At 39.8% G+C, this 25,565-nt stretch overlaps 1 protein-coding gene and 1 long non-coding RNA gene across 5 annotated transcripts; both read right to left on the reverse strand.

Moving 5' to 3' along the window:
• Positions 1–337: 337 nt before the first annotated feature.
• LOC120290309 lies at positions 338–4,130 on the reverse strand. 3 transcript variants are annotated; one of them, XR_005548205.1, is made up of 5 exons: positions 3,782–4,130; positions 3,321–3,640; positions 2,089–2,309; positions 1,391–1,745; positions 338–709 (listed from the first exon to the last, which is right to left on the reverse strand). It is a non-coding gene; the product is annotated as an uncharacterized LOC120290309 (long non-coding RNA). The 3 variants fall into 3 exon arrangements; XR_005548207.1 differs by having other exon boundaries at positions 2,089–2,320; XR_005548206.1 differs by having other exon boundaries at positions 2,089–2,320; positions 3,249–3,640.
• Positions 4,131–16,795: 12,665 nt separating this feature from the next.
• On the reverse strand, positions 16,796–25,114 carry LOC120289237 (putative disease resistance RPP13-like protein 1). 2 transcript variants are annotated; one of them, XM_039304013.1, is made up of 7 exons: positions 24,985–25,114; positions 24,807–24,861; positions 23,347–23,863; positions 19,484–22,842; positions 19,299–19,392; positions 18,750–19,011; positions 16,796–17,031 (listed from the first exon to the last, which is right to left on the reverse strand). In XM_039304013.1, exons 4-5 carry the CDS (start codon positions 22,605–22,607, stop codon positions 19,385–19,387), a joined length of 3,132 nt encoding a protein of 1,043 aa, XP_039159947.1. In that variant the 5' UTR covers positions 22,608–22,842; positions 23,347–23,863; positions 24,807–24,861; positions 24,985–25,114; the 3' UTR covers positions 16,796–17,031; positions 18,750–19,011; positions 19,299–19,384. The 2 variants fall into 2 exon arrangements, with proteins under 2 accessions (XP_039159947.1, XP_039159949.1); XM_039304015.1 differs by lacking the exon at positions 24,807–24,861 and having other exon boundaries at positions 24,985–25,085.
• Between the last annotated feature and the right edge of the window lie 451 nt (positions 25,115–25,565).

A 25,565-nucleotide genomic window follows, 5' to 3' on the forward strand; every position in this document is an offset into this window, starting at 1 on the left:
TCTATCTACCATCACAAGCATAGGGATGACACAGAGCATAACATGCAATTTTACGAGCGAAAAAACCAACAATAAGCATAACCTCAAACAAGTCTTACTCTAGCTAGACAATTTTCACAAACTTAGGTTCCAGGAAAGACAAAACCTATGATGCTTATCAGTGCCAATCTTATTTTGAGACCAAGGTAACTCTGAAAACTATGCTTGACAGAGAACTCAATAAAGTTGATAACATTAAACATTGAGAATTAGATGACAGCAAGATTGGTTGATTAATTTGACAGAATTACGACCTTCCTCTGTGCTTCATTAGAGAAACTACACAAAAAATTTAGAGGGGAGCAAAATTCAAAACTTAGATTACAGAACAAGCAGAGAGATCTTGTATTCCCAACAGACCAACTGTTAACCCTCTTAAAGCAGGGATTTTATCATGTATTACTAACCAAGAATGAATTGAAGCCAAATCTTGGCACATTAGGGGAGCACCACAAAAGTTTGTGCCGGTCAACATCAGCATTCTGACAATTTCCCCAGCAACAAAAGAGTCAAAGCAACTATTTAAAGATTCTGTGCATACAATCTTGTCTGCAGCTGAGGAATTAGAAAAAACCACACCACAAACTGCACTCTGGATGAAGACCAACTCTTCAAACCTAGCGGCAAGCCACTTCCAATGAGAGTTATGAATTGCAGCAGATCCTTTGGCCTGCAGAGAAAGAGCAGAATCATAAGATATTCTCCTTGAGAAATAATTCTGGCAAGATCCCAGCATGATGCCACAAGTCATACCAAAGAGAAATATTATCTCCATTACCCACTATATAAATAATATTGCGTTCCAGAATTTTCCCAACTCTTCCAACCATTTCAATTACTTTCTTGGGCAACAAAAAGAGTTGACACTAATAGATAACCAGACTATCAATAACAGATTTAACAGTCCAATCTTTAAACCTTGTTGTAAACTGATGATTTTATGAGAGGTTTATAATCCTTGTCTGAAGTCTTCCAGACCATAAAAAATTACTAGAAGAAAGAATCAAACAAGAGCATAGGGTTGGCTGATTGGTCATGCTGTTTGATTTGATTGCTGCATGTTAGACAAATGCATTTGTTAAAAGCTTAACCTGACACGAGAGTATATTTAACGTATAACTTAGCGTGCCCCTTGCGTGGAACTGATCCCTTGTGCACAACAGAATGTGGACATAATCATGTCAATGAGATAACTAGGGAAATGATGACGAACAACATAACAGACAAGAATGCAGACAATATGCTAATTGTTCAGAAGAGATTCTTTCTAGATTCTGATTGTACCCCATGATCATTACCTGTGTCTTTCAAACAGCCTGTCAAAAGAAATAGCAGATACAAATATACCCACCCTTTAAACTTTGCCAACCAGCGACTGCAGGGCATGCATCTTTGATTCCACGAAGAAGAATATGAATAATTATCAAAATGAACAATGGACAAAGATTTCATTGAGTGCTACCCAGGACACAAAATGCCTTCATTTGTGTCTGTACTCAAACCGACTAATCCATTCCTAAATCTTGGATGGTAGTAAAATGCTGGAACGGAAGGGCTGACGTGCAGTAAATCTGTTTCCCCCACAGATCTTGATGTGCGCCACAGTATGCTCAGAAATGAGAGGATTGCATGTGTGGAATAAGTGCTTTGTATCGGTACATGCAGACAGAAAGTTAATACCAAGTTCCTTCCTCTTCTGGTGAATGCTGCAAAAGTAATTTTCACATATTAGAGTCAGAGATATAAGGGAAACTAGTCAGGTACATTCCACAACTTAGTAAATGTATTTGAATGGAGTTTCCAGACTAAAACAGGAAAGAGGATTTAAAGCACTTAACCGCCATTGACATGACATGAACTTGCTCTATCCATCTGAAGTCCTGAGCTACACTTTTTTGATGTGATGCAACTTTCAAACATTTTCAAACTTATCTTTGCTATCTATTTATCAAATTAATTATGTCCAGACTTTACATCCATCTAGTGGATTGAAACACTGGGGGAAAAACAGACATTTATTGAACAGGGGAAGAGAACATATATACATACCTCTATCCCCATGAGTAATTTGAGAACCAACCATCATGGAAAGTTTCCACAAAAAGTCAACATCTTAACAATACAGCCTGCAGTCGCAAGTCCCTTCATCTCTACAAAGAGGAGCAGTCTCACATCCCTGGTCCCCCCGTTCAGCACCTTCTCCTGGACTTAATACTGGAGAGGTGACGGTGAAGGAAGGGTACACAGACCTTTCCATAGGTCGCCGGGTCCTACCAACAAACTTCACTGATGTAAGTCCAATACAATCTGTGAGGTAAACAAGATTGAGAGAATCTTGGAGGATGAGACTGAGCATAGTGAGAACAAAAGAATTGGATGAGTGCAGAAAACTACTAGAATGCAAAAATAAGCTGAGAATCCAAATTCAAAGGCAAGAGAACGTTAATAGCATCCCAGATTTATGATCTTTTTGCTGGATTGATGAATTCATGTAAAGCATTTAAATGGATAGAAGAACTGATGCCAAATCTGTGAAGAGAAGTGACTACGAGTAGAAGAGTAGAATACAAGTAGTAAATGGGAAGATCATACTTGATTTTAATGAAAAATATTGAGGTATAGAAATCTTCATGAGATCACATGTACGAACGAGAGTTTATTGTTATTCTGATGGACTTGACAAATTTTATCCACAAAGGCACAAACCAAAGGAGGGAGAATGAGGGAATGTACCAACCCTTCAGGAGAGATCCTGTTCTAAATTTCAATGAATACTCCATAACCATTAAATCTGAACTGACAGCAAGAAGAAAAAAGAAAGCAGTTGAAGATCATCACCTGGCCCATACAAATTTAAGTATTCATATCATTGCGAAAAAAAAAAAAAGCCACTGGATACAATAATGAACAAAACTAATAAATCAAACACTGGACACTACAACCACCCAAGTCACTCAAATACTCTTAATGTTACCCAGCCTCCAAATACACCAATAACTCACACGATATTTTACCCTCACAGTCTCTCGCAAAGCAATCTCCAATCTCGCCATAGAATTCACTGATCTTATCAGAAAATTTATTGGCTCTGAAACACTCATAATTTAATTGACAAACATGCTGCCACACAATCTGTGAATCAGTGAAATCGATGCTCTTGGACTAGTGTGAAGTAAAGGACTGAGAAGAACTGTAAAACATGGACTTACTCATACAAAAGGATAGTAAGGCCAGCTTGCTACTACTGGAAATGTGAAACTCAAACTGGGTTTCTCACTCACCCCACATTTGCTGTTCCCAACTTCCCATGTCCGTTGCCGTCGTAGCCCATGACCCAACCTGTGGGCGGCACCGAGTACAGCTGGTGCTGGGGTGCCCCTAGCGCCTGGCGGCACTGGCATCCTCATCCTCCAATCGTTGCTGAACGCCTCCGATCAAGCCTAATTGGGGCTTCAATCCTTGTTGAACGCGAGAAAAGACAATCTCTCGGAAATTCAGCTCGAAGTTCTGGAATGCGAACCGTCGAGTCCGATTCCGAGAAGTTCAGGACTTCCTTCAAGTCGAGGACCAAATCCTGCCTATTTTGCTTTGAGTCTCAAACCTGCACCAGCAAAAGCAAACAAAAACCGGGTCACGCGAGAAAGCAGAAGTCGAATCCTTAACAGTGTAGGAAGATAGACTAACGAAAAAAAGCAAAAAGAAAGGGAAAAAAAAAACAGAGTCCGAGGACGAATCGAATTACCCGGAAACGACGGAAAATCCAAATCCAAAGCAGGACACGAATTCAAACGCCCGGAGATTCAGCAAAAGAGAAGAATTGCACGATTCGTCGTTCATGAATTTTCTTCCGCCGCCCGCGTGAAGCGCTAGAAGAAAGCACCCGGATGCTGAGATGTAGGGCTCGGTCGAGCTCCACGCGGGGCGAGCCTCGGATCTCGGCTTGTCGTCGCGGCGGCGTGAGGAAGAGGGAGATCGAGGTGAGGACGACGGAGTGGAGAGGCGAAGAAGAGGTGGGCGGTTGGGGTGCACACAACAAAGGGGGAAGGAGACGATGATGAGAGGGGTCGCCTCTGGTTATGCCCAATAGCTTCAGCTTACTAACCTGCTAAAATTTTTGGGTCTCAAATACGAACCCCTTTTGAAAGAGCTGGGCTGATAGTAAGGCTGCGCATTAATATTTTCCTCAGCCCAAAAATTTCTATTTTTTGTTTCTCGAAATAAAAAAGAATAAAAATTCATTTGATAACGGTAAGTTAATTTTTTGTTTCGAGAACAAAAAGTTAGGAGGAATGGTTTTGGAATAGAAATAAGAAGTAAAAAAGTTGATTCTTGTTCTCGGAATAAGTTTCAAAAATAAGTGAATTTTTTTCTTTTATTCATCTCTTGCCGCCGGCCGACCACCGCCCGAATTTGCCCGTTCTTGCCGTTGTCGCGCTGCCGCCTCCGTCGCCCGGCCAGCTGACCGTCGATTGCCGGGGCCTCTGCGCCATCTGTTGCCACCGCCACAGCACGCACATCCGCTAACCGTCCGCCGCCAGCCCAACCTATCGGCCGCCCCTCCCTGGCGTGGTGGCGCGGCGGCCGGCGAACATGCAGCGGCGGCGGTGGTAGCGGGCAGTAGCGGCGGCTGGAGGCAGTGGCAACGATCGCGGCAAGAATAAAAATGAATAAATACAAAAAGAGAAATTGTTGCGTTACCAAACGCATTTCTATTCTTTTTTTCTATTCCAAGAGTAGAAATTTTGTGTAGTTACCAAACGGGTTATTTTACTCAAAAATTGTTCCCCGAAATAGAAATAGAAAAGAACTATTTCTGAAAAAAAATTCTTCCCCAGCCAAGAAATGTTGTCATGCGCAGCCTAAATTTACCTAATCTCTTCCATATAGAATATACGAGTCTAAACCCCTCTTTTAAGTAATTGACCCGTGTGGGCCACCATGACTCGATTGACTCCAATTCAATTCACGGAATTTTGCGGATACGGAGCCAATAGTAGCCGTTCTTTTTCCTGCATCGCTCCTCCAAAATCCCACGTCCAGTGACTATGAGTTTTGGGCTGGGAGTGAGCGGGGAGGCATTTCTAAAAAATCGAAATAAAATCAATAGATAACAAGAAATATTCTAAAACAATCCTAATTCTAATTCAAATATTTTTGAATTTTTTTCCTTTTATGAAAATAAGATTGATTCGGCCAACACGACAGCAAATCGGACAAGATAGAATTCATGTCCATAAATTGACGAACCATACCTCGGGCATGAGATCGGGTTGGTCAATTTTTAAATAAATTGCGAATCGAATCTTAGGCGTGAGATCGGATTGGCGATTTTTCAAGCGATTGCGAGTCGGATTTTGGGCGCGAAAATCGGGACTTGTCAATCCCTAATTTGATGGGCTATTTCATGTCGGAATCTCAATCATACATTTAAGAAAATAAAAATCATGTGCATGTCATATAGAATTAGGTTCATGAAATGCACGTCATTTAGTCATTGTCGTTAGGTTCATTTAATTAGAGATTGCCTGTCATCAAGATTAGGTCATTTTGATTAAGTTAGATTGCATATTTAATTATTGCATGTTCATTAAGAAAATAGGAAAAAAAAACTATTCATTCATATAGTCTAGGCTATACTAATGTCATATAATTTCATATTAGATTAGTAGCATGCATTGCATAAAGCATAATTCTTATTAAATAAAGTGAAAACAAAAATTAAGTGATTGCATGTTAATTAGAAATCATATCTAGAATTGTTGATGTGAATTCGATATAATATTGCAAATGCTTTTGTTGTTCTGAGGTAAGTTTTGCAAATTATTCTTTGTTTTATCTGGGTGTTAAATTGGTGGTTTTTGCGCACCCGCATGATCATCTCACATGTTAGGGAAGTGAATTAAAATTAATTCAAACTGTAACATTTTTTTCAAAATAAAAAGATAAAGGTACTGAAAGAGCATTAGAAAAGTCTAGTATAACCAAGTCCCCATACCCAAAGTCTCTAGTTCGTAGAAGTAAGATAATTTTCCCATTATTTTATTTAGGTTTATAATCGACCTACTGTAAACTAATTAGTGGCGACTCCCTTTTGCATGCTAGATATTTGAACCTAAGTTGCAAATTGGTATGAGTTTGAGAGAGCTCGAGCTAAGTTAAACTTAGTAGTCCATTAGCCTAATTTTAGGTGGTGCACTCAAAATTTTGGTCGCGACAATCTCCACGAGCGATTCCAATCCCCTATGGTAACTAATTTGAAGTCTCTTGAGAGTCACTACTAGAAATCTACCCTTGCTGAATGAAGAGGCTAAGAGAGAATTGCATCCTAGATTATTAATTATTGCAGACAAGATCTCATGTCACCATGGCTATTGTTACTGTAGCTAGGTCCATCAAGATGAATATTTAAATTCTATGGGTAAAGATTGCAACATCTCGTAGCGTATCCTTAATGATATCACTAATGTTGGTATACCTATTTTGGGGAGCCCAAGACGATCATGCCTTTAAGAGAGGAGAGGGCGTGCATCTCATTGGGAAGCATCTCTAAATTGTTGCAATTTATCAATTCAATAGTCTCGAGGTTGTGGGGCAACTTTATATCTCCTTATCTAGCCATAATAGATTTGAATTCCAAACAATCTTTGATGACCAAGCTCTTCACACAGGCGAGATTCCAAATTACATCTCTATCCTACCACAAGTATATTAACTTTGTATAACTTACAATCTCCAACTTCTCTAGCTTGATCAAGGAGCTAGTAAACCCATGATTTAAGTTAGCTAATTCGGCAATGTCTTTTATGACTAGTGCGCTTAGAAATGTCAAGTTTTCCAAACTCTTTAGCATACCCTCGTCACGACCTCTAAACCTCTAAAGTGTAACTCATTGAGAGATGAAAGGCTAGTGAGAGAGGGTGAGGCACTCATACTCAGACAAGAGTTGATTTCGAGCTTTACAAGGGAGCTTAGTTCACTAGACAATCTTCCTATCAACATAGGACAATTCCAAATGATGAGATGCTCAAGAAGAGGGAATAAAAATCCTACTTCTTCGGTGATGACGGGATGAGACTAGTACACCCACAATGGCATGTCCTTGAATTCCAAAGTCATTAAGGATGGAAAAGGACTTTCAATTCCATAAAATTTAGAACCTATCTTGCAAATTGCATTTAGACCTTCGATGTGCAGTTCTTTAAGCAAAGATAACTGCCCAAGTGTTGGTAATGCTTTGGCCTTACGACACTGATATAAACATAAGTGCACTATGTTAACATGTGCGGGACTTCTTAACCACGATGGGAATTTTAAGCCACCATAGTGTGACATCCTGATTTTTAAGTTCTGATTTTGATTGGATAAGTTGGGCTTTTCATCGACGCCCCTATAGTTCTTTTCTCTGAGTTGGCCACTCACGAGATAACTAGCCTATCAGGTGAAGCCGGTAAGGGATTTTAACGCAATAAACTTGAGAATTCGACTAGGAATTGACTACTCAACCGTGCTCATCTGCCGAAATCATTACATCACAGTTGAAAATCTATCAGAGACTGGAAATAGGTCGATTTGACCAAGATAGATGATCATAGTATGGGTGATTCCACAAGATTGCAAAATTCTCGTCAATTGGCACTAGATTGATTTTTCTACCTTTTTGGTATCTTGTGTCCGTATTTGAAATCTCGAGATTTCACGACAATCGAGAGTTACCAATGTGTCGAAGATGTACATTGCGGCTTGAAAGTGATCAACCACGGGTCAATTGCACTAAAAATTCCTAAAAGTTACTCGGTAGATTAGGTCACGCTAAAATCGCATTAGATTGAAATTAACTGTGAAATTGAACTCGAGGCATACTTACAAAAAAAAAAAACTGTGAAATTGAACCTGATTTCAGAAATTGAAAGTTCTGTCATATTACAATTCATTTTAGGACCGTTGACTCATCCTTCGAAGAATTTTCCGCAAATTCGGGATTTTTACGGAAAATCAATTCGGATAATTCGAAAAAGAACAGAAATTCGGAGGGACCAAATTAAAGGGATTTTTGGCCTCCAAAGTGAGCTACTTGGTGAAGGGAAATGGTGGAAATTGTGTCAAACATCAAATTGGAGAAATTGTTGAAGAAATGGAAGTCCAATTGAGTAAAATTCATAGGCTTGTATGAGGGTTGCAATATGTGGACATCAACCTAGCTATATGTGGAATTTTACATGCATAAAGACTTAGGAGACCAAAGGGATTTATATGAAAGCTTGTGGGGCCAAGACATGTTGAAAAATGAGATATCTTATTTACTTTTCCTTCCCCCCCTTCGGTCTCTCTCTCTCTTGGACGCCAGCCATGCGATCCTTTCCCCATCCGACAACCCTCTGTAGTAGCCTTCAATTCTCTTTTCCTCCTTTGACTTTGGGTCCACCCTTATCCATTCATCCCACGCACGTTTCTCCCTCTCTCTCCCTTTTCTGTATTTTCCTGCACGTTCTTTTCCCCTTTGGCCGACACTCTTTGCTCCCTCACCCCTTCTCTTTCCTGTTTGTCTCACACACCAGGCGATTGAACCTCTCCCTCACGCTTTTGTCTCTTCTTTCATCTCCTTGGAAGCTCAACTTTTTCCTTTCGCTACTCCATTGGCATCTGTCCTCCACTGAAGCTGTTAATCTTCACGCCAGCAACTGCCATGAAGATGCCAACCCACTCCATCGAATCAATTCTACCAGCGATCATCCCCCACCGAGTCAACACCATCTCCACCGAATTTCTTCAGGTTGACGCCACCCATTCTCCCACGCTAGCTACCCTCTCCCCTCCCCACTGACGTTTAGCTCATCCACAGCTTCTTTATCAAGTCCACTGAATCAACTGAACGCCACTCCCCCTCGACGTCACGCCCATAGCCCTGCTGCAGCCCGCAACTCAACCGAGCCAAGCCGCGACCAACAACAACTGTGAGCCTTGCGGGGCCGATTGCAGCCTCAGTTTGGCCTCTTTTGATGTCGCCACTTCGGAGTTTGTCACTTGTCTCCGTGTCGCTGTCACCGTGGACTCACTGGATAGTTAAACCAGTGAGTTTACTCACTAATCTCCACTTAGGAAGTTAATTATGCTTTAGGATTGATTAGTTTAGGCTAATTAGGAATTATGTGGTTAGTTAAAACGGATTAGCAATTTAATTACTCGTTATTGCATCTTAGGTGGTTAGAGTAGCTTAATTAGCAACTAGATAGGTTGTATTCTTTATTTAGATTGGTTCAAAAATTTTCCCAGCCCGTCTCAGTATTTAATTAGGCTTTTCGGCCTAAGTTTGCATTTATGGCATTTATTGGAATTTATTTAATTAATTTTGATAATTATTTAATTATTTTTTATTTTTGGAAATTAGACCGAGATAGCCGGTGCCGGAATTTCGTGCTAATCGCAATGGTATGATTGGTTTATTTAATTGAATGCTAATTTGGTGCAATTTGGTTGATGATTGTAATTTTGGGTATTTATCCCAAAACTTAATAATTTCAATATTTAATAGAAAATTACCGGGCTTTGGTTTATAACACCAAAAATATTTTTATAGACTATATAATTAGTGGGATATTATAAAATAAATATATTATATTTTTGGCTCAGACTTACTTTGTACTCACACACGATTATTTTACCAGGTATTATGAAAACAGTGAAATGGTTAGTTGATGAGTATAATATCTCTATATCAACTTCGGTGAGCTATAACATACAAATATCAGATTCGGTGAGCATATATCAGCTTCAGAGAGCTATATTATCTATCTAGATCAGCTTCGGTGAGCTATACTATCTATCTACATCAGCTTAGGCGAGCATTTATTATACATCAGCTTAGGTGAGCATTAATCGTTTCGATGAAGCGATTTGATAGATAGTATTATTAGATAGATAGTATTAATTTGGTTGATTTGAAGTGATTGGTTGAGTGTTTAATTCATGTTAACTTGTAGGATGGAATTGAGGCAAAGGTAAGTCATCTATCTCGTGTGTGTTTAGGCAGCCTTTAGGCGTATTTCCTTCCTAATCGGAACTTAGAGGGTGAACTTGCTGAAAAATTATTTCATCCTGTCGTGGGCTCAACATTTTCAGGTCCTTAGATGGCGATTCCTCCGGAATTTTTTGGACAGCCGCGGGCCATTACTGAGCAGTGTATGGACGTCTTGGTCCTCGGTAGTGATTGGGTCTATGAGCTAGTGGTAACCACCGTCTAGGTCGAAGATATCCTACCTAAGAGGGTACCTCATCAATTCATGGCATGGTGCCTCCATGCACCCAATGGGCATAGGATAGATCCCATCTAGGGATTTGATATCCCTACCATTGAGCTCAACACCGCTTTGGGCGAGAACGCAACTGACTCTCCTGATGGTGTTGTGGAGGACCCGACGCCCCCGGAGCCTATGGAGATTGAAGAATCGAGGAACAGGTATGACTAGATGGTCATAGGACAGCTCATTTGGAGGATTGACCTTTTGTAGACTTTTATGAATATCGACTAGCTTTGTAAATGACCTAGTTTGCTGTGTATAAATGTGTGTTGTGGTTTTCAAAATCTATGGCCCTGCTTTTCTATCCCATCTTTGTGTTGTCTGGAGATTTATTTATTCGCTTCCACATGTGCATAAAAATGATTGAGTCGGCGACGCGTCCTAGGACGTCGCAATTTCATCGATCACCGAGAGATGGGCATGCGCTCGAGGATCGGAGCATGACACATAGTATGACATTATGAGATTTTTAAGTTTTTGGTGAGGGCAAAGAGAGTCAAGGACTTCAACTTCAAGCTCTTCATTTTGGAAATTTTCAAATTCTATACTCCATTGCATGGTCAACCGACATAATCCCTTCTTCATGCATAAATTGGCATCGTTGACATCGCTAGCTTCTTGAACCATATGCAAATAAGAGTTGCACAATTCCTCTCCAAAGTTTTCTAGGTTTTTAATTGATTCAACCTCGAGCCATTTCCCGTTCCTACTAAAAACTTCGACAACATCTCAAGACCCACCAAATGACCTATATTCGGAGGCATTGTTGTTAGTCTCCCTGTGTTGATAATGTCAAGAAATCTCAAATAGAGAAGTTTCTCCATATCTTTTGGTAATTCAATAAGGTATTGACAATCCCACAACATCAAAGCTTCCAAGTTGTACGATGCAACAATTGACTTTGGAAGCGTTACAATATCAGTATACAATAGCTTAAGGTGCCTCAGTTTGCCAATGCAATCCTGTACCTCTTTGATGTGGTAGTGACTTAATGAAAGCACTATCAAGTACTTCAATGCCGACAACAAGTCACATAGCACATTCTGAGACAAAAATGACCTTTCATGATGGCTAGATTGCTTCTCAAACGATATGAAGCTCCTAAGTCTCTTCATTCCATGATATATCTTTAACCTTTTTGACATGATGTGCCTAGTGGAAATGAATGAGGCGTGACAAGCTAAAGGCACATTTTTTTGATCACCCTCAAACTCAAAGTCCTTTGAGCTAAAATGGGTTGCATCTGTGCTAGGTCATTCACAAGATCATAGATCTAGAATAGTGATTCATTACTACTCGACTTTTGAAATAACGATCTAGATAATAGCTTGTTGAAATAATTCAAACCCGCATCCCAATGGTCCTTTCTTCTTCTTTTTTTTCCCTCCACCAAGCCCTCTACAATCCACCAGTGAATCAACTCGTTTCAATGGATTTCATAGTCCTTGGGAAAAATAGCACAGTAAGCAAAACACCTCTTTAGATGAGGAGGGAAATGGAAGTAGCAAAGTTTCAAAGTTGGAAGGATCTTAATTCTTTCTTTTGGTAGATACCAAATCTTACTATTCAATATATCTTCCCATTCATGGGGACTAACTTTATTGCGTAGCAGCCTGGCCCAACGTCTTCAAAGTTAATAGCAAACCTTCTCATTAATCCACTATTTTCCAAGCCGATACTTCAAGTTTAGGATGAATATCGAAATTTTAGACTCCAAGAGCATGAAATGTGAACAAAGTCATAGAGACATCTAGTGACAACACTTTGAAAGTTATCGGTGTAGCACCGGCTATTGAAGCAACTTTGAGGTGACGAGTAGTGATAATGATCTTGCTTCCCTTCGCTCCAAATTGAAAAAGGCTTCAAGAGGGTAGTCCAGTGTTCATAATGCTCATTCCAAATATCATCTAATATGACAAGAAATTTCTTGCCTAAAAGATTTTTCTTGAGCTTATCTTGAAGCCAATTCAAGGTTTTACCTTCACAAAACAAATAGCTGTTGGTTGTCTCTAGAATACCTTTTGTAATAGAAAGCACGTTGAAATTATCGGAAATGCATGCCCATGCTTTCTCACCGAAAGTGAGACTAGCATCAATGTAGACTTGTTGAGCTAGGGCTGTCTTCCCAACACCCCCTCCCTAATCCTACAATGGCAATCACTTCTAAATCCGCACATGTGCTATTGTCTTGTTCTCTGGTCAAAATCTCCAATTTTTCATCCTCCTTACTAACGAATAGTGTCCTTCAAATTAGTAGTGGAATCTGGCACATTCGATCGGCCATATGCTAATGACCTCCCAACATTCTCTCTCAGGCTTAGAGTATTTTTCCAATTTACGATTGCCTGTAATTTTGCCATCTGTCTTTTCCATCTCGGATCTCATTTTGCAGTTGAACATAAATGTTCTTGGGCTCAATCTAAAGCAACAACTTTGAAGGACGGAATGCACCTTGGTAGTGCTCGGTTCTGCCTTGGACTTGTTTTCGGTGGATTTTATGGTGAACTCATCAAGCAAGTCGTCAATGTCGTAGGCCAAGTTCCTGAGATCTTTGAGCCACGACTTCACTTGTCTATGGCCGGTTAGTTGCCTATCCTCTGCATCATCCAACACCTCATTGATACTGGTAAGCATTTCCTTCTATTTCTTCAGAAACGTATCAATCCCCTCGCGCCGCACAAAGTTGAGCAGCTCAGGAGAGACCAACCTCTCGAACAACATTGAAAAAAGTGTACCAAGAAAGAGCTCTGCAATGGGCATGGATTGGTTCTAGAGTGGCAGAGGATTAAACAAGAGTGCGCAGATGATTTGAAACGAGGTATGCTGAGCGGATGGGAAACAAAGCTTCTTATTTCCAAAACAAGAGCATCAAATGATGGTGTGAACCAAAGACTTTTTTAGCATTAAAGAACTCTAACTAGACCGAGATGGCTTTTGTCTTGGAGTGCATCTCTTCAATCCACTTACTCTGAAAAATGGACTTTGAGGCAACGGTCCGTGCAAATTGATGGATCCAATGATAATTGTTGCATCAACCTAATATAGGAAGATCTGAATTTGAACCATTGAAAAATGTTGACCTCATATGGACCTTGCATGATTTAACGATCTATATTCAATTTAACAAGTCTACTAAATTTGCTACATAATTGCTCACATCCAATATATTGTGATAGAGGATCAGAGTAAAATTGTCATATGGATCATTTGTGAGCATCGAGCCACATTTATTTATTTTTTGGTCAAAAGGAATGTTTGATTTAAATAATCAATTTCTAAGCATTGATTTCACATAATACAATAACAAAATACACTGAATGCTTCAAAATTTCCACTGTTGATTGCTTAACAAGGTCTATAGAAAGAGTCTATAAAAAGATCTTTTTAAAATAATTAAAATTAATAAAAGGTGTCGTTAAATTCACCGCTAAATAAGTATATAGGATTTAAAAGGACAAAATTATCCAAATTAAGGGTCCCATTCCTCATCATCTCCATCTTCTCCAAGTTTGCGTGCCTAGACCGCTCGTCACCTCCATTTTGTCTATTCATTTCCTTCTACTAATAATGGCTGACAATGAGCGGGCTTAGGACTAGTATCTAATTCCATTAGCGTTGGAGAAAAGAATTAAGACTTAAGACTGGTGGTGGTCACTGGCCAAGTAAAGGACATATACGATGCAGAAAATCATCTCTCTCTCTCTCTCTCTCTCTCTCTCTCTCTCTCTCTATATATATATATATATATATATATAAAGTTCAATATTCTTGTCTTGATTGAGGCCACCGGCAGATCTCTTTTCAATATTTAGGTTTGGCCAGTGATAATTTGAAGCAGTCTCCTACCAAAGTTTTTCAGCTTCCCTAGAAATTGACTTGTGTTTAGTTAGGGGTGCATGATAAAAATTATTTCTGTTCGAAATGATTTTCTGTTCTAGACCAATTTAAGACAGAAACTTGTTTGATAACGCTTATCAAATTTTCTATTTCTGGAATAGATTTCTATTCCAGAAATAGAAATTGAGGAGAAATTAGAAATAGAAATTTTATATTTCTGATTTCTTCCAAAAATCAACTTCTGATTTCTCCCAACCCTAATTTCACTCTTCTCTCTCTCGTATGCCTCTTCTTTGCCTTCTCTTCCGCCTCTTCTCTGCCTCCTCCTCCTCCTCCGCATCTGCCTCTGCTCCGCCTCCGCCTCCGCCTCCGCCTCTCCTCCGCCTCTCTGCGCCTCTGCTCCGCCTCTCCTTCGCCTCCGCCTCCTCCTCTCTGCTCCGCCTCCGCCTCCGCCTCCGCCTCCGCATCTGCCTCCGCCTCTCTGCTCCGCCTCCTCCTCCGCCTCCGCCTCTCCTCCGCCTCTCCGCCTCTACTCCGCCTCTCCTCTACCTCTCCTCTGGCTCATCAAACGAATTTCTATTTTTGAAATAGAAATTCTATTAAGTTATCAAACAGTTTTTTTTCCTTAGAAACTCGTCCAGAAATAGAAATCGAAAAATTCATTTCTGTTCCAGAAATAGTTTCTGGAACAGAAATGTTGTCATGCACCCCCTTAATACCTTAACTAAGGTTACGTTACGGAATTCCGTAGTCGATGCCCATTTCCTCTGTCCACCTCTTCATCTGGGCCTTTGTTTTAAAGTCCTAAAATCATTGGATTGCTAGTACTAACCTTAGCCGTTGATAATCAAATATTCAACTAAAAAGTTGCTGGTTTTTCTTTCTCCATTGATTGCCCTGCGATGCTTCCCCTCCTTCATCCTTTTTTGCACTCAAATCTGTTTTGCTCTTTCTTCTCCTCGGCCCAACCATTCTGATTGTTCTTTTTCATCACTCTTTCTGTCTCTCTGTTTTTTTGTTTGTTGGTTTCTTCCTGTGGTTTTCTCGCTCTTTCTTTCTCGGAAGAAGCTACCGTTTCATTTTATCTGGTCTCATTTGATATAATTACATTCCTTTTGCCTTAATTTCTCGAAAGCAAGTCGGTCGGATGTGGGACCAAATCTTGGCATCATTAAAGCCGCGAAAGCCTCGGAAGATAAAGAAATGGGCCCGTCTCCAGCCCAACCCCGAAATTTGTGCTTTATTATTGCTCAGTGAGTTCTCTCTCACCACTCACATCACACAATTCCCAAATGCACCCATCAACCATCATCATGCATCACATAGATCATATGGCATCATGATTTCATTGATTCAGCCTCATGAATTCCATCCCGCTATCAAATATAGGACAGTTATTAAGTTTATGTGAATTATATCATCATTAACCAACAATCATAATTTGAGAGCCCTATGCGTTGAAAGCAGTAAAATTTTCGTAGTTTGATTGCTTAATGAGTGTCCAAAAACATTCGATGACAAAATTATTTTTAAATGATGACCCAAAAGAAAAAAGAATTATTAGTTTCTCTTCAATTCTGTCATTTTCACCTAGACTATAATGTATAACTTAACGCTCTGTCTGCGTAGAACTAATCCCTTACACATGCACAATAGAATATGGACATAATCATGTCAATGGGATACAAGAAATTTTGATCCATCCACATGTGCTTTGATACAATGCTAGAAATGAATAAGTAGAATGCAGACAATTTGTTGGAAATTTAACAAAACAAGCAGAATGAGAACAATTTGCTAATCCTTCAGAAGAGATTCTCTCTAGGTTCCGATTATACCCCATGATCATTACCCACCTCTCAAACAGCCAGTCAAAAGAAAAAGCAGAAACAAACCTACTCACCCTTTAAACTTCGCCAACCAGCGGCTCTAGGGCTATGCATCTTTGATTCCATCAAGCAAAATAAGAATAGTTATCAAAATAAACAATAGGCAAAGATTTCACTGAGTGCTATCCAGAATGTGAAACGCCTTCATTTGTGTCTGTACTCAAACTGACTAAATCGTTCCTTAATCTTGGATTGTGAGTAAAATACTGGAATGGAAGGGTTGAGACGCAATAAAAATCCGTTTCCGCGATAGATTACAATGTGCTTCACAGTGTGCTCAGAAATAAGACGATCGCCTGTGGGAATAAGTACTTTGTATCACTAAATGCAGATAGAAATTTAATACCAAGTTCCTTCCGCTCATGGTGAGTAAATTTTGCAAATCAGAATCAGAGATATAAGGGAAAGTAGTCAGGTACGTTCAACAACTTAGTCAATGTGTTCAAATGGAGTTTCCAGACTAAAATAGGCAAAAAGAATTTAAAGCACCTAACTGCCATTAACATGGCATCGACATACCCTATCCATCTGAAGTTCTGAGCTACACTTATTCAATGCGGTACAACTTTATAAAATTTTCAAACTTGTGTTTGCTATTTATTTATCTTATAAACGTATGTCCAGACTTTAGATTTGTCTAGTGAATTGAAACACCAGTGAAAAACAGACATTTATTGAACAGGGAAAGAGAACATATCTATAACTATACCCGTTAGTAATTTGAGAACCAACTAATAATGGAAAAGTTTCCACAGAAGTCAAGATATTAAGAATCAAAGCATTCTGACAATTTCCCCGGCAACAAAAAAGTCAGAGCAACCACTTTAAGATTGTATGCGTACAACCTTGTTTGCAGCTAAGGAATTAGAAAAAACCACACCACAAACTGCAGCCTGGATGAAGACCAACTCTTCAGTCCTAGCAGCAAGCCACTTCCGGTGAGAGTTACGAATTGCAGCAGATCCTTTGGCCTGCAGAGGAAGAGCGGAATTATAAGTTATTCTCCTTGAGAAATGATTCCGGCAAGATCCCAGTATGATGCGACAAGTCATACCAAAGAGAAATATTTTCTCCATTACCCACTATATAAATAACATGGCGTTCCAAAATTTTCCCACTCTTCCAAGGATGATGGTTTTATAGCTAGGGAAAACATTGAGACCCACACCTCAACAAAACGCTCCACAGACACCCCGTAATACAATCAAGATATTTCAAATCCAATCTTCGAATGCCAAGGCCTCCAAACTGCTTAGGAGATGAACAATGTCCCATCTAACTTTTGCTCCCTCTTTAGCATCAGGATCTCCGTTCCAAGGGAAAGCACTACACTTTCCCTCAACCATTTCAATTACTTTCTTGGGCAACAAAAAAGAGTTGACAGTAATAGTTAACTAGACTATGAATAACAGATATAATAAGTTGAGGATTGCCAGCATAAGAGCGGCTTTTAACAGTCCAAGCTTTAACTCTTGCTGTAAGTTGATGATTTTATGAGAGGCTTATAATCCTTGTCTGAAAGTCTTCCAGACCATAAAAATTACTAGAAGAAAGAACCAAACAAGAATGCAGGGTTGGCTGAATGGTCATGCTGTCTGATTTGATTGCTGCATGTTAGACAAATGCATTTCTTAACAGTTTAACCTGTTAGGAAAGTGTAGCCAACGTATAACTTAAACTCTCGTGGAGTAGAACCGATCCCTTACGCACGAGAGAGTGTGGACATGATCATGTCAATGAGATAACTGGGGAAATGGTGACAAACAATGTAACAGACGGGAAACTTTAGACAATTGACATGCGCTTTGATACAAGGCTAGAAATGAACAAGTAGAATGTGGACAATTTGTCAGAAATTTAACAAAACAAGTAGAATACAGACAATATACTAATCGTTCAAAAGCGATACTTTCTAGATTCTGATTATACCTCATGATCATTACCCGTGTCTTTCAAACAGCCTGTCAAAAGAAATAGCATAAACAAATCTACCCACCCTTTAAATTTTGCCAACCAGCGACTGCAGGTCCATGCATCTTTGATTCCACGAAGCAGAATATGAATAGTAATCAAAATGAACAATGGGCAAAGATTTCATTGAGTGCTATCCAGGACGCAAAACAACTTCATTTATGTCCATACTCAAATTGACTAAACCATTCCTTAATCTTGGATGGTGAGTAAAATGCTGGAATGGAAGGGTCGAGCCCCAATAAATTTGTTTCCCTCAAAGATTTCAATGTGCGTCACAGTATGCTCAGACAATAGAAGACTGCATGTGTGGAAATAAGTACTTTGTATCGGTATGTGCACACAGAAAGTTAACACCAAGTTCCTTCCATTTCTGGTGAATGTTGAAAGGTAATTTTCACATATTAGAATCAGAGAAATAACGGAAATTAGTCAGTTACATTCCACAACTTATTAAATGGCTTCAAATGGAGTTTCCAGAGTAAAACAGGAAAGAGAATTTAAAGCACCTAACCACCATTAACGTGACACCAACTTGCTCTATCCATCTGAAGTTTGGAGCTACACTTATTCAATGTGATGCAACTTTCAAACATTTTCAAACTTGTCTTTGCTATTTATTAGTAATAGAAACTATGTCCAGATTTCAGATTCATCTAGTGGATTGAAACATCAAGGGAAAAACATTAATGAACAGGGAAAGAGAAGAGATACATACCTCTATCGCCATGAGTAATTCGAGGACCAACTAATCATGGGAGAGATTCCACAAAAAGTCAAAGACCTTAAGAACGAAGATTGCAGTGGCATCTCCCTTCTTCTGCACAATGAGGAGCAATCTCACATCCAGGGTCCCCTTCAGCATCTTCTCCTTCCTAGACTTAATACCGGTGAGGCATGGTGAAGGAAGGGTATATCGACCTTTCCATAAGTCGCCAGGTCATACCGACAAACTTCGCCTGATGTAAGTACAATATAATCTGTGAGGCAAACAAGAGTTAGAGAATCTTGGAGAACAAGACAGAGCACAGTGATGACAAAAGAATTGGATGAGTGCAGAAAACTGCTAAAATGCAAAAATAAGCTGAGTCCAAATTTAAATGCAACAGTCCGTTTATAACATCCCATATTTTTACGACATTTTTTATGGAGTGATAGAAATCATGTGAAGCGGTTCAATGGAGAGAAAAACTGATGCCAAATCTGAGAAGAGAAGTGACTACGAGTAGAAGAGTAGAGGAGGAGTAGTAAATGGCAAGGGCAATACCTGATTTTAATGAAATATTTCAAGACATAGAAATCTTCATGAAAGGGGGTACTTTTGACGCCCTAGTTACGGCCTAAAGCTTCAGCTCACCAATCTGCTAAAATTAAAACACACTTCTTTAAGCAACATAATTTTTGGGTCTAAAATATGAACCGCTTTTAAAGAGACGGCTTAGGTAATTATACCCCTTAATTCAACTTTTGGGATTTCGCGGATGAGGTGCCAATAGCAGCCGGTCCGTTTCGAGCACTGCTCCCTGAGAATCCTACAATTAAAGATCACGAGTTGCTCGAGGGAGGGAGGGAGGCCATCCTGGGGCAACTCCCTAAGCTTTGGGCATCGTGAGATCCCTAAGGTCCGGAGAGTGGGAGGGAGACTGCCGGATAGTCTTTCCACATTCACTAAATCATCGATTCTGAGATGTAGCAGAGAGGGAGGAAGTGGAAGCAGAAGATCCTCCTCTTCTCCCACTCCTCCAGCATTGCCGTCGATCCATAGATTGTGAAGGGAGGTGAGGGGGGTAAGCCAATCCCTCACCGATTGCTTCATATTCTCACATCCCCATACTGTAAGTTCCTGTAGCTGGGGCGGCAATCCTCCATGAGGGAAACACGTAATGCTCTCACAATCTAAAATTTCAAGATCACGGAGATATTTAAGTCGATTCAACTGATCAGGCAACGATTTTATCTTCGGACATGCCCTAATAGAAAAGCAAGAGATGCAAGGAGGAACAGAAGGAAAGCACTCCAGCTCCAGAGTAGGACATTTGACCAATATCAAGGAAGTGAGATGGGACAGAGTGTGTAGGCACTGTGGTAAGCTTCTCAAATTCTCACAATGCCTAATTTCAATCACCTGAAGCGACTGAAAACGGTCTAGAATTATCTCTTCAAGCGACTCCACTCCTCTGCAGAATGAAATTTTAAGACTCTCGAGGGTTGCAGGAAAAAATCTTCCCTCGTTGAATTGAGAGGCTGGTAGAGAATGGCATCCGAAGATCCTTAATTCTTGCAAACAAGACATCATGTCAGCCTGGGTATTGCTACTATTGTTTGGTTCATTCATATGAATTCTTAATCCTCTGGGTAAAGATTGCAACATCTCGCAATCTGTAATATTGAACGATATCAATGATGTCGGCATGCCTGTTTCAGGGAAGGACACGAGTTTTGGACAATTCTCAATGGTCAAGCCTCTAAGAGAAGAGAGGGCGTGTGTCTTGCTTGGGAGCTTCTGTAGATTGAAGCAATATCTCAATTCAATAGTCTCGAGGTTGCTAGGCAGCTCTATATCTTCTTCAGCCACGAAAGATATGAGCTCTGGACAATTTTCAACACATAAGCTCTTCAAACAAACGAGATTCCTAATTGCATCTTTATCTTGCCACAAGTACATTAACTTTCGACAACTTCCCATCTCCAACTTCTCTAATTTGATCAAGGAGCTTGTAAACTCATGATTTAAGCAAGTTAGGTCAGCGACGTCTTCTATAATAAGAGTGGTAAGAGATGTCAGGTTTAACAAACTCTTTAGCACCCCATCGTTACAACCTCCAAACTTTAATTTATTGAGATATGGAAGGCTTATGATAGAAAGCATGGAATCCATAAGTGGACATGACTTGATTTCGAGCTTTATGAGAGAGTTTAGTTGACTAGGCAATCTTCCAACCAACATAGGACAATCCCGAATGACGAGATGCTCAAGACAAGGGAATAGAACTCCTACTTCTTCAATGCCAACGTAGTGAGACCAGTCTTCCCACAGTGGCATATCCTTGAATTCCAAAGTTAATAAGGATGGAAAAGGACTTTCAACTCCATAAAATTCAGAACCTACCCTGCGTATTGCATTTAGACCATCAATGTGCAATTCTTTTAGTAAAGATAGCTGCCCGAGTGATGGTAGTGCTTTGGCCTTGTGACACCCATGTAAACATAAATGCACTATATTAACATGCAAAGGACTTCCTAACCATGACGGGAATTCTAGGCCACCGTAATAGTATATTGTGAGATTTTCAAGGTTTTTGTGAGGGCAAAGAAATTCAAGGACCTCTCCTTCAAGCTCTTCATTTCGAAAATTTTTAATATCTATACCCCATTGCATGGATAATGTGCATATTCCCTCCTTTGTGCATAAATTGGCATCCTTAGCATCTCTGACTTCTTGAACCATATGCAAATTGGTGATGCACAATTCTCCTCCAAGGTTTGTTAGGTCTTTTAACTCCTTCAACTTCAACCCATTTTCCATTCCCACTACAAATTTGGACAACAACTCAAGACCCACCAAATTACCTATATACATCGGCGTTGCTATTAGTCTCCCAGTGTCGCTAATGTCGAGAAATCTCAGAGTAATCAGTTTCTCCATACCTTTAGGTAATTTGATAAGGCGGCGACAGCTTCGCAACAACAAAGCCTCAAGGTTGTACAATGCGACAATTGACTTTGGAAGCGTTTCAATATCAGTATATGATAAATTAAGATGTCGTAGGTGCCTCAGTTTGCCAATGCAATCTGGTACCTCACTAATGTGATAGTGACTTAATGAAAGCACCCTCAAGGACTTCAATCTTGACAACAAGTCACATAACACTTTATGGGACAAGAAAGACTTATCAAAATACTTAGATTGCTTCACTAACGATACGAAGCACCGAAGTCTCTTCATTCCTTTATATATCTTGAATCTTTCTGGCACAATGCGATGGCTGGAAATGAATGAAGCGTAACGAGTTAAAGATGCATCATTTTGATCACACTCAAACTCAAATTCCCCTGAGATAAAATAGGTTGCGCCTGCAACTAGCTTTGCTAGGTCATTCACAAGGTCATGCATCAAGAATTGAGAGTCATTGCTATTCGACTTTTGAAATAACGATCTAGATACTAGCTCGTTAAAATAGCTCAAACCTGTATTCCAACGGCTCTTTTGTTTTTCTCCCTCCAACAAGCCCTCTGCAAACCACCAGTGAATCAACTCATCCCGTTCGATTTGGTAGTCCTTCGGAAATATAGCACAATAAGCAAAACATCTCCTCAGATGGGAAGGGAGATGGAGGTAGCTAAGTTTCAAAGCTGGAAGGATGTTATTTCTTTCTTCTGGTAGATCCCAAATCTTACTATTCCATATAGCTTCCCATTCATATGGACTGACTTTAGTGCGCAACAGCCCTGCCAATGTCTTCACAGCTAATGGCAACCCTTTGCATTTTTCTGCTATTTTCCGACCTAATACTTCAAGATCAGGATGATGATCGAAATTTATGGCTCTAAGAGAATGAAATGCAAACAAAGTCATGCAAGAATCCAATGACAACACTTCAAGAGTTATTGGTGGAGCACCAGCTATTGAAGCAACTTCGAGGTTTCGAGTTGTGATGATGATCTTGCTTCCCTTCGCTCCAGATTGAAAAGGCTTCAAGAGGGCTGTCCAGTTGTCATAATTCTCATTCCAAACATCATCTAAAACAATAAGAAACTTCTTCCCCAAAGGTCTTCCTTGAGCTTGTCTTGAAGCCAATCTAGGTTCTTACCTTCACGGGGTAAATGGTAGTTGGTTGTCAGTAGGATACTCTTTGTAATAGCAAGCACGTCAAAATCATCACAAACGCAAGACCAAGCTTTCACATCAAAATAGTCGGTGACTCTAGCATCATTATAGACTTGCTGAGCGAGAGCCGTCTTCCCAACACCGGCATCCCTACAATAGGAATCACTTTTATGTTTGAGCATGTTCTATTGTCTTCTTCTTCGGTCAGTAATTCAAGGATCTCCATTTTTTTATCCTCCCTACCAACAAAAAATTCCTCAGTCAAATGCGTAGTGGGAAACGGCTTATTCTGTCGGTTGTATGTTGATTGCTCCCCTTTTTTCTCTCTCAAGCTCAAACTATCTTTCCGAGTTATGATTTCATGTAATTTAATATCCATCTTTTCTATCTCGGATCTCATTTTATAGTCGAACATAAATGCACATGGGCTCAATTTGAAGCAACAACTCGGACGAAGGGGTCGCACGTTGCTACAACCAAAATCTACCTTGGATTTGTTTTCTGTGGATTTTGTGGTGAACTCATCAAGTAAGTCTTCTATGTCAAAGGCCAAGTTCCTGAGATCTTCGAGCCATGACTTCACCCCGAGATCACCGTTTAGTTGCCTGTCCTCTGCATCATCCAGTACCTGGTTGATATTGATCAGCATCTTCTCCCATTTTTTCAACAATGTATTGATACCCTTATGTCGTGCAAAGTTGAGAAGCTCATGAGAGGCCAACCTATCAAATAATATTTGAAGAAAGGCACCAAGAAAAAGCTCTGCAATGGGCATGGCTTGGTATGTGAGCGGCAGAGGATCAAACAAGAGTGCTTGGAAGGGTCGGAACAAAGTATACAGAGCGCTGAGGAAACAAAAGTTCTTCTATCACACCCCAAAACCATCAAATGAGGGATGACACGGTTGTCCTTTCACCTGAAGAACATAGCCTCAAACCACTAAATCCAACTCCCAAAAGTTCCCATTGACATCACTCTTGCTCTATTGCCCACTAATCAAGAATCTGAAAAGGTTTGGAAGAGAGGGATGAGCAATCACAAGCTCTTTTTAAAGCAGATCGAGTAGTCACTATGCATATATAAATATAAAGCACTACCAAAAACTCATAATCCAAATCTTTAATATACATATCGAATCATATATGAGTTGTTTACAAATCAGAAAAACTCATTTAAACTATCCTCACATTTCAAACATCAATGGTCAAGTCCATTAATTAATCTCTATTAGATACCATATCATGGTTCATCCATTGATCCATCTCATATCAAAACACACGTTGATGCTCCATCTATTGACCATTTTTTTGTTCAATGACTAACTATGATCATGACACAATGCCTTATGATAAAGCGGTCAAGATTCCCTCCTTGGTAAGGTCTCCACCTACGAAGCAGGTGGCTCGACCCAGAAGGATATTCTAAACTCAGTATGCATATCCACATGCCCCTCAATTAGCTCACAGCAATATTGAGCACTAAACTAACATCCTCCAATACCAACAATCAAATCTACAATCAAAACCACATTTCACCTCATAAACTAGTTTCACAAACCAAATTGAATTAACTTTCACAACTCAATCAAATACAATAGCACTTCACGTATCCATACTCATAACTTTTGGCAATTCCTTCACAAAGCATTTGATCAAGGCATTTACAAATGATCGTTTCAAACTATTTCAATTCCTTAGGAACCAAAACATATAATCATTAATAAAAGTATTATTTTCACGAAGAATTTCCTCAATTCGTTCACGATAATCGACCCATAAGCCATTTTCAGAAATGCTTCGCCATGTCATTTCAAAATCAACAGGGTAGTAAATGCTCAATCCAGATTTATGCAACAAACATGCCCTTCTTAGTTCAATATATATATCGAATCATTATCAGTCTAAGACATGAGTTTTATAACTTCATAAAAGATATAGTACTACTCACCCTGTCGCCTACAATCAAACAATAAATTGGTATTCGTATCGTCGAAGTCGTGGCCCTATCAATTAATCGAGGAATAATGTTAAAATTGAGTAACACGATACCTCAATTACAACACGGCGCGAGTATACGATCTAATTCTGAAAGCTATCCTGATTGGACAAACGACGCAAGTACTTACAAGGTGTTACAATATGAAGTCGAATTGGCTTGATGAGATTCCTGCGGCGTGCACAAAAGAAACTCCTTCCTCTTCTTTCTCCTTTTCTTCTTCTCTCTTCCTCTCTCTTTTTCTTTTTGTTCTGTCTCCCTTGCTCTCTGCGCGAGCTCTCGGTTAAAAGAGAGGAGCCGAGCTTCCTTTTCCGCCTTTTCACACTTCGACTTTTCAACGGTTTCTTTTCCACACCCACCCCCCGCGTTCACTCCAAAATGGGAGCGAGACTTGGCATAATTAAAGCCATCGCGAGTCTCGGAAGATAAAGAAGTGGCCCGTCTCCAACCAATCCAGTAACTTCTGCTTTATCAGTTCTCTCCCACCATTCACATCACACAGTCCCAAATGCAACCATCCACCATCATCATACATCGCATAGATCATGTCATCATGATTTTATTGATGCAGCCTCATGTACCCCATCCCGTTATCATGAAATTTAATATATACTTATTCATCTCACTCAGGTTCAGACCATTTTTACGAGCTATGATCTTCTGTAATCTGTCATCCATCTTCTCTATCTTGGATCTCATTTTGGGTCGAGC

The sequence above is a fragment of the Eucalyptus grandis genome, chromosome 2, assembly GCF_016545825.1.
Source record: "Eucalyptus grandis isolate ANBG69807.140 chromosome 2, ASM1654582v1, whole genome shotgun sequence".
Classification (NCBI taxonomy): Eukaryota; Viridiplantae; Streptophyta; class Magnoliopsida; order Myrtales; family Myrtaceae; genus Eucalyptus; species Eucalyptus grandis.

Excerpts from the sequence above, each read along its gene's own strand:
- LOC120289237 (XM_039304013.1), bottom strand. The coding sequence starts at position 22,607 with ATGACTTTGTTTGCATTTCATTCTCTTAGAGCCATAAATTTCGATCAT.